General features: G+C 36.5%; 1 protein-coding gene across 2 annotated transcripts in view; it reads right to left on the bottom strand.

The window, feature by feature from the left end:
- Positions 1 to 13253, bottom strand: part of LOC149796095 (beta-galactosidase-1-like protein 2) — a 222225-nt gene that overhangs the window by 185846 nt on the left and 23126 nt on the right. For both annotated transcript variants that reach the window (XM_089966017.1, XM_089966016.1), the window contains exons 4-5: positions 8530 to 8625; positions 2770 to 2878 (exon numbers count right to left, since the gene is read on the bottom strand). In XM_089966017.1, coding sequence (XP_089822143.1) covers positions 2770 to 2878; positions 8530 to 8625 — 205 coding nt within the window. The remainder of the gene's footprint in view (positions 1 to 2769; positions 2879 to 8529; positions 8626 to 13253) is intronic.

Raw genomic sequence — 13253 nt, 5'->3', positions numbered from 1 at the left:
AATCAATACAATATCCAATCAACACAATATCCAATAAGCACAATACTCAATCAACACAATACCCAATCAGCACAATACCAAATCAACACAATATCCAATCAAAACAATACTCACTCAACACAATCAATCAACACAATACCCAACCAACACGATGCCCAATCAACATAATACAACCTCAATACAATACCCAATCAACACAATACAACCCCATTCATGCAATTTGTTATATGTAAGTGATGTCACTCTCCAATTATTAAACTGGTTTAATGTTGTCAAGCTTGTTTTTGGAATTTTCATTACATATATCTGGCCAAATATATAGAACATGTCAATTTATATATGTTCAGTCGGTATATGGAATCAGCAATCTGGAAATAGGTGACTGCATGGCACCTTTGCCAGCTTTATGAACCTGGGTGGGAACCATCATTGTGAAAAGAAAGACCAGTCATCACTAGGGTCTTAAAGTTGCCTAATGTATCTGTGCAACATATCAATAACCTGACTGCTGCAGTTGTACAGAAGGACTGTTTGTCTTTATTTGTTAAAATATCAACAGATGTGAAAATTCTTAAGGACATAGACAAAGCATGATGGGACAGCTGCTGGAAGACTTCAAGGAAGGCAAAGAAGGATGAATGTTTCTTGGCCATCACTGGATCAAGAAGAATACAGGGGCTTGAAATTCTCATCATTGTCAGAGCTGTGGAGTGAAAGATAAGCCTTCCAAGATGGAAGGGAGGACATAAATAGAAAAGAAAGGTTGTGAGCACAATCAACTAAGCTGAGAATCTCCTATGTTGTAAGCCAGTAATCTCCATGCATTAGCTCAAAGAACTGTCAATGGTCTGAAATCTACACCATATTTTTGGAATGGAAAATCCCTGGTAACATGCATTAGCCATAGAGGAGCTGGGACTGATGATTTAAAGCACTGGTGCCAGTGAATATTCAATTCCTTGTCCAGTAATAAATATTGCAGGTAGGTCAATCACTTGCATAACAATGTGTAAACATGGCAAAGTCAGGCTATAAGTGTGTGGGTGAGATTTGGATTTTTAACATAGCTTTAACAATTTTTCAGTCATATCGCTTCGATGTCTGCAATGTGGCAGTTTATAGTGATGTCTAGCACTGGGGCATCATGCTGCAGACATGTAGCATGATGTCCCTCCCAGCCACATTATCCTGACACCAGACTGACCAGTCCTAACACTAACCTCTTAATACTGATCACCAAGCAAGGCAGCTGTTAGTACCATTTTTGTAAGTCTTTGGTATGACTCAGCCGGGGATCGAAACCATAACTTCTCGCATATGAGGCGGATGCTCTAACCACTAGGCCACTGGAGCGGTCAGGCTGTAAGTACTGTGGCTAGGTGCTGGACAGGGTAAATTTCATTCATTCATTATGAATTGGGTATGTCAGGAAGGCTGATCACCATACATAGTGCCAGCTACACTGGGTGTAATCTGTGATGATGCTGGGACTAAAGTGAAGAAGGTTCAAGACTGGCTAACAAAATATCTCAAGGTTCAGCACTTGCTGTCTTGGAAAATATCAGCATAGCTAGTACTGGTCTGATTGGGAATGACTGAAATTCCCAAATGTGGTTTGGTATATTATATCAAGTGTAATGATTGTGAGAATGACTACATCAGAGAAAGTAAGTGTTATAAACATGAATTAAGGAATTCATCAGTAGAGATTCATCTGCCGTACATGAACATTGTAGTAATATGGGACATTATTACATCATTCCCAATTAGACCAAGGTGTTCACATCAGAGGACAAAATATGGAAAAACAAGGTGAAGGAGGTGATCAAAATTTGATAACAGAGGCCAAAAAATAAACACGGGCAAGGGGCTTGAATTAGCACCCATGGACACCAGTTTCCTTGTATCATGTGATCATTATAAGTCACATGATCAACATTAGTCGCTAATGAAGGCAGTGTGGTATTGCCAAAAATTATGAATTCTTAAGATTAAGATAATTATGCTCAGCGTATGGGAAATTATTAATAATCATGAATTATCCTGAGCAAGGAAGCAACCTCTTCAGTTATATTATGTGTAATGACCTTACACATTGATCCTCCTCTCAAAATCCATGAGACCTAGCCCTGTCTATAGGTATATAAAGGTATTGGACCAAAGGATTATTAATGTTCTACCAAGCCCTGTCTATAGGTATATAAAGGTATTGGACCAAAGGATCATTAATGTTCTTCCAAGCTGTGTCAAGAAGTAGACAAAGGTATTGGACCGAAGGATTATCAATGCTCCACCAAACCCTGTTTACAGAGCAAAGGGACCAAAGCATTATTAATGTTCTAACAAACCATGTATACAAAGTAATGGGACCAAAGCATTATTAATGTTCTAACAAACCATGTATACAAAGTAATGGGACCAAAGCATTATTAATGTTCTAACAAACCATGTATACAAAGTAATGGGACCAAAGCATTATTAATGTTCTAACAAACCATGTATACAAAGTAATGGGACCAAAGCATTATTAATGTTCTACCAAGTCATGTTGGACCAAAGTGTTATTAATGTTCTACCAAACCATGAATATAGGAATACAGAGCAATTGGACCAAAGCATTATCAATGCTGTACCAAACCCTGTCAACAGGTATACAAGGAACTGGGTTTAATGAACTGTTAATTCATAAGTTTGAAAAATATCGAAGGATATCTCATAAATTAATTTACAATCAATAAAATATTTTAGAAACTCCTTCATTCCACTTACCTGTTGGTCTGCTACAAGAGGAAGAAGTTTATTAAAGAATCTCTCAACAGCTTGCATATAGCCAGGGTAATTACTTCTGACCTTCATATGTGGGTCTTTCAACAGCCAACTGAAAGGAAATTATCATATATATTGCATATGTTAAATTTGGGTTTGTCATGTGCCTTGTCGCAATGGCTGTTGCATATGTTAAATCTGGGTTTGTCATGTGCCTTGTAGCAATGGCTCTTGCACATGTTAAATCTGGATTTGTCATGTGCCTTGTAGCAATGGCTGTTGCTTATGTTAAATCTGGGTTTGTCATGTGCCTTGTAGCAATGGCTGTTGCTTATGTTAAATCTGGGTTTGTCATGTGCCTTGTAGCAATGGCTGTTGCTTATGTTAAATCTGGGTTTGTCATGTGCCTTGTAGCAATGGCTGTTGCTTATGTTAAATCTGGGTTTGTCATGTGCCTTGTAGCAATGGCTATTGCATATGTTAAATCTGGGTTTGTCATGTGCCTTGTAGCAATGGCTGTTGCTTATATTAAATCTGGGGTTGTCATGTGCCTTGTAGCAATGGCTCTTGCATATGATACATTTGGGTTTGTCACTTGCCTTGTAGCAATGGCTGTTGCATATGTCAAATTTGGGTTTGTCATGTGCTTTGTAGCAATGGCTGTTGCATATGTCAAATTTGGGTTTGTCATGTGCCTTGTAGCAATGGCTGTTGCATATGTTAAATCTGGGTTTGTCATGTGCCTTGTAGCAATGGCTGTTGCATATGTTAAATCTGGGTTTGTTACGTGCCTTGTAGCAATGGCTGTTGCTTACGTTAAATTTAGATCTGTCATATGCCTTGTAGCAATGGCTGTTGCAATTGTTAAATCTGAGTTTGTCATATGCCTTGTAGCAATGGCTGTTGCAATTGTTAAATCTGGGTTTGTTATGTGCCTTGTAGCAATGGCTGTTGTATATGTCAAATTTGGGTTGTCACGTGCCTTGTAGCAATGGCTGTTGCATATGTCAAATTTGGGTTTGTCATGTGCCTTGTAGCAATGGCTGTTGCATATATTAAATCTGGGTTTGTCATGTGCCTTGTAGCAATCAAACATTTTAAAACTCAGTCATTTTCATTACAGTTCAATGTAATCTTTCTATAACATGGTCCTCAAGCTGTCTGTATGACTCTATTTATACTAGTACAACTAAACAACACATAATCCACATGGTCCTTAAATGTCTGCATGTCTTTTTGTCTATCCTTGAAAATACAACACCCATACATAATCCACATGGTCCTTAAATGTCTGCGTGTCTTTTTGTCTATCCTTGATAATACAACACTCATACATAATCCACATGGTCCTTAAATGTCTGCATGTCTTTTTGTCTATCCTTGATAATACAACACCCATATATAATCCACATGGTCCTTAAATGTCTGCATGTCTTTTTGTCTATCCTTGATAATACAACACCCATACATAATCCACATGGTCCTTAAATGTCTGCATGGCTTTTTGTCTATCCTTGATAATACAACACTCATACATAATCTACATGGTCCTTAAATGTCTGCATGTCTTTTTGTCTATCCTTGATAATACAACACTCATACATAATCCACATGGTCCTTAAATGTCTGCATGTCTTTTTGTCTATCCTTGATAATACAACACCCATACATAATCCACATGGTCCTTAAATGTCTGCATGTCTTTTTGTCTATCCTTGATAATACAACACCCATACATAATCCACATGGTCCTTAAAAAATCTGTATATCTTTATGTCTATCATCTTTAGACAATCACACCCACACATAATCCACATGGTCCTTAAAATGTCTACATGTATTTTTGTCACACCCATACAAAATCCATTTGGTCCTAAACACTGTAAGAAATAGTCTGGTGAAAACCATATTTCAAAATGATTTTCCATTTAAAAGAGTTGCAACGTTTAAAGATTGCCACCATAATGGAATTACTGGAAATCAGACCATCACCATAATGGCATTACTGTAAATCAGACCATCACCATAATGGCAGTACTGGAAATCAGACCATCATGATAATGGCATTACTGGAATTCAGACCATCACCATAATGGCAGTACTGGAAATCAGACCATCATCATAATGGCATTACTGGAATTCAGACCATCACTATAATGGCATTACTGGAATTCAGACCATAACTATAATGGCATTACTGGAAATCAGACCATCATCATAATGGCATTACTGAAATTCAGACTATCATCATAATGGCATTACTGGAATTCAGACTATCATCATAAGGGCATTACTGGAAATCAGACCATCATCATAATGGCATTACTAGAAATCAGACCATCACCATAATGGCATTACTGGAAATCAGACCATCACCATGTTAATTTAGGACCGACAAGACATTATAAGAAGTCTTCTGGTAAACCCCCATGCTGATATGACTTTCTGTTTGCAAGAAGTAACAATAAAATTTTCAAAATGGCTACCATGGTGGTCATATTCGATATCATATGCACCACTTCAATTTAGCCTTTAAGTGAAAGCACAATTTTAATATAGCCATCCATCCAGAGAAGTAACAACAATAAAACTATCCAGATAACCACATAATGGAGGTCAGATTATTCATCAGGACAAACCAGACATCATAAGAAGTCTTTACGTGAAAAATCCATGGTGACTTTAACATTCATCCAAGAAAAGAAGTGATAATAAGATTTTCAAGATGGTGACTGTGGTGGCCATACTGGATATCTAGGTTGCACTATGTGGATTTAAGACCAACTAGATGTCAAAAAAAGTCTTTTAGGAAAATCCAGATGCTCATATGACCTCGCATTTTTCTGGAGTACACCACTCCAGTGGCCAAAATGGTTAGAGCAGGGGTGGGCAAACTACGGCCCATGGGCTGGATGTGGCCCACCAAGGCCTTTCATGCGGCCCACCAAGGGTTTTCATGCGGCCTAGGAACAAGTCATCATTTGCACTGACTCTGTTTATGTTTCTCTGTTTATCAAATAAATGTGCTTCTTTCGAAGTTTAAGTTTTCAAATATTAACAACATATTAACGACTGAAAATTAATTATGATGTTATTTACTGTGTATCCCCCCGGGGTGTAAAATTGAGGGTAAAAAAACGCCTTGGTGTCAGAACTGGGGGTCAAATAAAAAATGTGGGGGTCAAAAATGTACTGACAAATTTTTATATGACTTGTACTTTTTCAGCTTAAAATAGAATACTGCAACTTGCACAACATACTCTCTCTCTCTCTCTAAACATACAAATAAACCAACATGCACCATTAACACACAAATGCTTTGTCCATTCAAAGAATAATTTTATTAGTTCATTTTTGTTTTAAAGTCGTACTTTTAACAGTCTCCTTATAATCATTATGAAGCGATATTATAGCCCAACAGAGTACATACATGCCAATACAAAAAACCAAATAAATCTTTTAAACAAAATGCCAGTCAAATTACTGCCTTTCATAAAATGTGTACTATCATTGGTTTCATTGTACTTCGTCCTAGAATATATTTATCCTAATATCAAGGAGGATAATGATTCATCTTCATTCTAATAAGTTACACTTGAACTTTAAGATCTATCTTTTATTGCAGCAAAGTTAAAAAACAACAAAATCTGCAATGACCCGCTGATTTTGTAATCCAAATAACGCATTAGTCTATGCAAGTTTTCTGATTTCTTTGTTGTGAAAGAATGTCTTGGGTTATAATGTGTTCTCCAGATATCTTGTGGTGAACGAGGGCAGATTTTTTAAATTCTAAAACCTTGTCACGAATAGCTTATTCACTTTTGCAGTCTTCGCAATTACGTGATCATATGTCACACCGGTAATCCTAATGTATGAATACCGTATTCCAGTCAAGAGTATTATTTTCTCCTTTTTTCATTAAAGTTAGATCAACAGTTACTCTTCTGTGTTCTGGTTCTTTCACTTTCTTCGCTAATGATTTTTAGTCGTTTTAATCTGGAGATCACTTTCTAGTGCAACAAGAATTGAGATTAAACATCTAGATGATAGCTTGCTGAGCTCGATGGATATCACGTGAGAGCTTGCGAGATTAGGGGAAGCTACTCTGGCATAATATTGCCTATGCTAGTCTGGTTCATTGTTTCGAATGTTCCCTGTGTTGCACTCTGCTATACGAATAGAGGAGCGCAAGGCAAGGAAGAAACAAAACAGGGAACCAGTCAGTGCCTATGCTTGAAGTATATATGATGCCATCCCTCGTCCAATGCATTGGGTATTAAATAAATCCTGATCACATTATTAAAATCCTTTGCATCAAACAAACGCATGGAAACAAAATGTGTACGTCAATTTTCTGCAGCGTGCGTCCCTGACGCATAAATGTGCGTAAAGGGAAACACTGTATTTAGAAAAACCTTTTGATTTTGCTATTTCAAATACTAATTATTTTACTTAATGAACTATGTGGCCCATGACAAAGTGTAAATTTGTGTATGCGGCACTTGCACTGGAAAGTTTGCCCACCTCTGGATTAGAGCATACACCTCAGATGTGGATAGTTGTGGGTTCGAACCCTGGCTGAGTCATACCAAAGATTTATACAAATAGTACTCGCAGTTGCCTCATATGGGATCTGCATTAAGCAGTTAGTATTTGAAATGGTCAGCCTGGTGTCAGGATAATGTGACTGGGTGGGACATGATGCTACCGAGATAAAAGTGACTGTTAAAGCTATGTTAAATATTTAAATCACACATGCACATATACTCCTGGCCATACTGAACATCAGTAGAAACCATTTTAAAGATGACCAACATAAAAAGTAAGTCAACAAAAACCTGGTGTTGATTTGATTATCCATTCAGAAGGAGCAGCAGTAACAAGATTTTTAAGATGAACATATTTGAGATCAGAGCGACACCATTTTCATTATAAACCAACTAGACATCATGATAAGCCTATTGGCCTTGTCAAATAGACATCATGATAAGCCTATTGGCCAAGTCAACTAAACATCATGATAAGCCTACTGGCCATGTCAACTAGACATCATGATAAGCCTATTGGCCATGTCAACTAGACATCATGATAAGCCTATTGGCCATGTCATCTAGACATCATGATAAGCCTATTGGCCATGTCAACTAGACATCATAATAAGCCTATTGGCCATGTCAATATGAACTTCTAATCAGAAAGAGTAGCGATTAATTGATTTTAAAGCTGGCTGCCATGGTGACGATACTGCATGGCTTTTCCTGGGAGTTGGGTGATTTTTCTGGCAACATTTACTTTACGACTGGATACTTTTTTTAAAAACTGCATTGAGGAAGGTTCCCCCAAACCCATCACCTACTTTGGTAACTCACTCTCCAACTTTAAATCTAATGATAAACTCTGATATTGGATGTCAGATTGTCTTCATTTCCATTTAGAAACCAACTAGAAATTACTTGAAGTCTTCTGGTGAAATCCCCATATCAATTAGATTTTCCTTTCATTCAGGACTACCTAGGCACTGTAAAAATATCATAGTGAAAACTCATGTTGATACAACCATTTACTGATGAGTAGCGATAACAAGATTTACAACATGGCTGCTGTGGCAGCCACTATGACCAGATGAGTTAAAATGTAGATAAAACTTATTTTTCGTGTAGTTATGTCTTATAAATCAAATCCTTGTATTTTACCTGTCAATAAATGTATTATACTTGTAAATAAATTTGTTTTTAAATTAAATACTGTTTATTATGAACTTACGCTGGCAACCCTCCAAAATCCCACTCCGAGCAGATGTAAGGTCCGGGTCTGAGGATAACCTTTAACCCCAGACTGTGGGCCAGGCTAATATACTTCCTGAAGTAAAACCAGAATGTAATATAAACATTAATCATTGTGCAGAAAATAAATTCATACTACAGTGATCATAACCAATTTTTTGTCCATGTGAAATAAAAGACACAACAATAAAAAATATATAAATTCTTTTCTTTAAAAAGAAGAGGATTATAAATAAAGAGTTGATAAATAACAGAGAATAAGTTTGTTTTCATTTTTCTAAAATTGTGTTTTTAAAAAATGCATCGGAGCGTATCATCACTGTCCACCATTAGAAACCAGATTTCACTGGGCAAATTCAAACGCTTGGAACAACCATTATGACCAAAAATAAAAAAATAGTTCATGCATCAGTAATTATTCCATGTTAACTTTTTTTTAATACAATGTTTTGGATTTAGGCTAGCTTATACAGTTGATGCTAGAAAGGGTCCTTACAAAAAACATACAACTGGCTAGGGATAAACTGTCTTCTTTAGCTGGTAGTAAGAATGGCAAAAAAACATACTTAGTTTTACATCCCGAAATTCCTCAAAATGTACTTTTTTAGTTCTGCAAATCCGAATTACATGAGCCATGTCATAGGTTCTCAATCTTGATTACGCATTTTGAAATTGTACTGTAATTTCGAATATAAGTGCAATTACATCCTCCTTACTGCACTCAAAATGAAATAAGCATTAAATTCCATAGCGTCTTTTTCATAATTGCAATTGTAAGACTTCATATCTTTCCCACATTATGATTTCAAACATTCAATGACAGAAACAGAAACAAATCTGCAAATGTCAACATGCTTCTCCCTTGCTTCTTCAATCCGATGTATTTCATGTGGAACTGTTACATATAAATCTATTCATTTCAGATCAGATGGGAAAGTTGTTGCAATGAGCATTCACTCACAATATGACTCCAAATTTCAATTTTAACCAGACATGCAATTTTCTTTCAAAAGTTATGTAGAACACGTGACTAAGTTCAAATTTATCTGGACAGATTTATGTGTGCAGTAATAATGTTGTTGTTGTGTAATGGTGAATCTGTGCTTGTGTATTTAGTTTGGAATACAGCATACATTCAGTTACTTTGGTTCTTGTAGTGTATTTTGTTAGCATAATTAAGCATTAGGTAGAATAAGAAAATTAGCATATAATAAAAAGGTTACTGCATTAGCATGGGAAAATATGAACTCGTTTTGTTGGACGGATATACTGCACTCCCAAGGTCATGCAGTATTTGCATCCGAAAAATTTGTTTATATTTTCCCATACAAATGCAGTAACCTATAAGCATTCCAATACTTATCTATAATACACAGATATTCTGTATAGCCCAGTATTCCAATACACATCTACTATATACAGTATTACATACAGCCCTGTATTCTATTTGCCATTTTTAAAAGGCGCCCACTGTGTAAAGGTGACTGTTAGGACAGGTATGACTCGACTTCATTATAAAACATTCTCACTATAAGGCGGGATTCTCTATGGTTCCCATATACAGCATTATAATAAGTATTCTAACATGTAAGCAGGGCTTATGAAAAAAATTCCAAACGCTCGTCCCTGGGACAAGTGAGTTGTATTCGTCACTTGTCTCTGTCCTCATTATAGTCTACACAGTACACTTCTTGACTATACTGCTTACACTTCTTGACTACACAGCTTAAACTTCTTGACTACACAGTACACTTCTTGACTACACTGCTTACACTTCTTGACTACACAGTACACTTCTTGACTACACTGCTTACACTTCTTGACTACACAGTACACTTCTTGACTACACTGCTTACACTTCTTGACTACAATGCTTACACTTCTTGACTACACAGTACACTTCTTGACTACACAGTACACTTCTTGACTACAATGCTTACACTTCTTGACTACAATGCTTACACTTCTTGACTACACAGTACACTTCTTGACTACACAGTACACTTCTTGACTACAATGCTTACACTTCTTGACTACACAGTACACTTCTTGACTACACTGCTTACACTTCTTGACTACAATGCTTACACTTCTTGACTACACAGTACACTTCTTGACTACACTGCTTACACTTTTTGACTACACTGCTTACACTTCCTGACTACACTGCTTGCACTTGACTCCACAGTACACTTCTTGACTACACTGCTTACACTTCTTGACTACACTGCTTACACTTTTACTAAAAATCCACAGGTACCTGATGCAAGCTGGATGCTAAAATCGGTAAAAGCTACCAAAATAATACGTTCCAATAGGACAAGGTTTGTAACTGCAAACATAGCCATTGATTTCTTAGTGGTAGTCATGTTTATGGAGAAACCTTTCAGTAACTGAGATGTCATAAGTTTCCTTTTCAAAGAGCTATAATATATTTATGTGTTATATATGGCAGAAGAACAGAGAATGTCAACATGTTATGATTTTCATCTGGACAAATACTTCTATGCTTGCCCCAAATCATCGGTAATTATAGGACAATTCAGCTGTATTACTGCACTGCCACACCAAAGTAAAGACACCAGCTTTATTAATACACTGTCACACCAAAGTAAAGACACCAGCTTTATTAATACACTGTCACACCAAAGACACCAGCTTTATTAACACAGTCACACCAAAGTAATGACAACAGCTTTATTAATACACTGTCACACCAAAGTAAAGACACCAACTTTATTAATACACTGTCACACCAAAGTAAAGACACCAGCTTTATTAATAAACTGTCACACCAAAATAGACACCAGCTTTATTAATACACTGTCACACCAAAGTAAAGACACCAACTTTATTAATATGCTGTCACAACAAAGTAAAGACACCAGCAGATATTTCAATAAGTTTGTAACTAATTTTCACCTGAAAAATGACAGTCACCTACATCTGAAAGAAGAATACCAATTATCTCAATTTTCACTAACTTTCATATTAAATAATCCAGATAAGGTCAAACCTCAATTATTGTGAGCTACACATAAAAAAGAAGATGGCTCATTAGCCAAAAGTATCTGAACATTTCTAGGTCATTACCCAAGTAGGCTTCAGTCAATCAGTTGTTGTCTCAATGTTATCTGTTTTATAAATAGATTGTAACATCATGCATTGTGTCAAAGTTGGTCAGAATATGCTGAGACACTTAAAGTGCTCATTTCAAACATTAACTTGACAAATTCACCTTATTCAAAATAACTACATGCTTATATAAAGATCTGCTGGTATCTTCTCTTTGGCACAGCAAGTTATCAATACAGCTTCAGTCTGGAAAAAATTAGTAATCTGCAGAAAAAGTAATTTGCCTCACCAGATTAAAAATCAGAAACATGTCATTTAACTTCTCAGAGGTCTGACCCATTTAGATGTTTAATGCCTCATTGAAAGGGAATTTTCCTTCACATCAAAATGATCTCAAGGGTCACAAACACTAATTTCTTTAATATAATTACTGTTCACAGGCCAGATTTCTGTGTTGTTTAAATCTGCCCTGAGGGCCAGATAAAACATGTTCATGGCTGGATCCGGCCCACAGGCTACAGGTTGTGCACCCCAGCTGTATACTGCTTTAATAATTTTTCAGCCATATCGCTATGATGTCTGCAGTGTGATTGTTTATAGTGATGCCTATTACTGAGGCATCATGCTGCAGACATGTCGAATGATGTCCCACCCAGTCAGATTATCCCGACACCAAGCTGACCAGTCCTAACACTAACCTCTTAATGCTGAGCGCCAAGCGAGGCAGATTAAGTACCATTTTTTAAAGTCTTTGGTATGACTTAGCCAGGGTTTAAACCAGCGACCTCCCACATCTGAGGCAGATGCTCTAACCATTAGGCCACCATAGCGGTCTCCCCGATGTATAACAACAAAGTGTAGTACTCAAGTTGTTGCGCACAAACCGCTTTTCTTTCTCTAGTCAGAATGGCCTTGGCATTTGACCTTTTCAGTTCAAAAGCTACAAGATTCTTCCTAACCCCAATCATAAGCCATCAACAAAATTTGGTAACTGCAGAAGGTGGAGAATTTGAGTTACTGTGCAAAAACCATTTTCCCTCTTCCAGAAAGTGACCTTGACCTGTAAGCTGAAACTGACAGGATTCTTCCTTACCACCAGTGCAAGTCATGGACAAAGTTCTGTTAAGTATAGATAGTGTACAACTAAAGTTATTGTGTAGAAAACAAATTTATAACAGATGGACGGAGAGACTAAAATCATAAAATTATATGCCCTGCTTTATGGCAGCATGTAAAACTGTATGACTAATATTCTGAACCCCTTGACCTGTTTCTGTGGAATTATCACTCTTATTTAACCTTGCACAACATCTTACTTAAAGTTAGTTTTAGAGACTATTACATTTCATAAAAACAAAACTTAAAAAGTGTACATTATTTTGTTACCAAGATTTTCAACTTAATGTTAACACGTTAAAATCTGCTATAGTATTTCAAAGGCTGACAAATCTCTAAAATAAATCTACTCATCAAGTAAGAAAAATCACCCTCCCCCACCCAAAAATCTCAACCAGCTATTACATAATATAAAAACCCATTATTTTAATAACCTAAGTTCAATAATGTGAAAGGGTGCCTGCCATAACATATTCTGTAATCGTTTAAACACCATTTTAACAAATTACAAAC

Source organism: Sinohyriopsis cumingii, chromosome 7, assembly GCF_028554795.1.
Source record: "Sinohyriopsis cumingii isolate HCF-2022 chromosome 7, ASM2855479v2, whole genome shotgun sequence".
NCBI lineage: Eukaryota > Metazoa > Mollusca > Bivalvia > Unionida > Unionidae > Sinohyriopsis > Sinohyriopsis cumingii.
The sequence above is the reverse complement of the archived record's forward strand: the minus strand, read 5'-3'. Positions and strand labels throughout refer to the sequence as shown.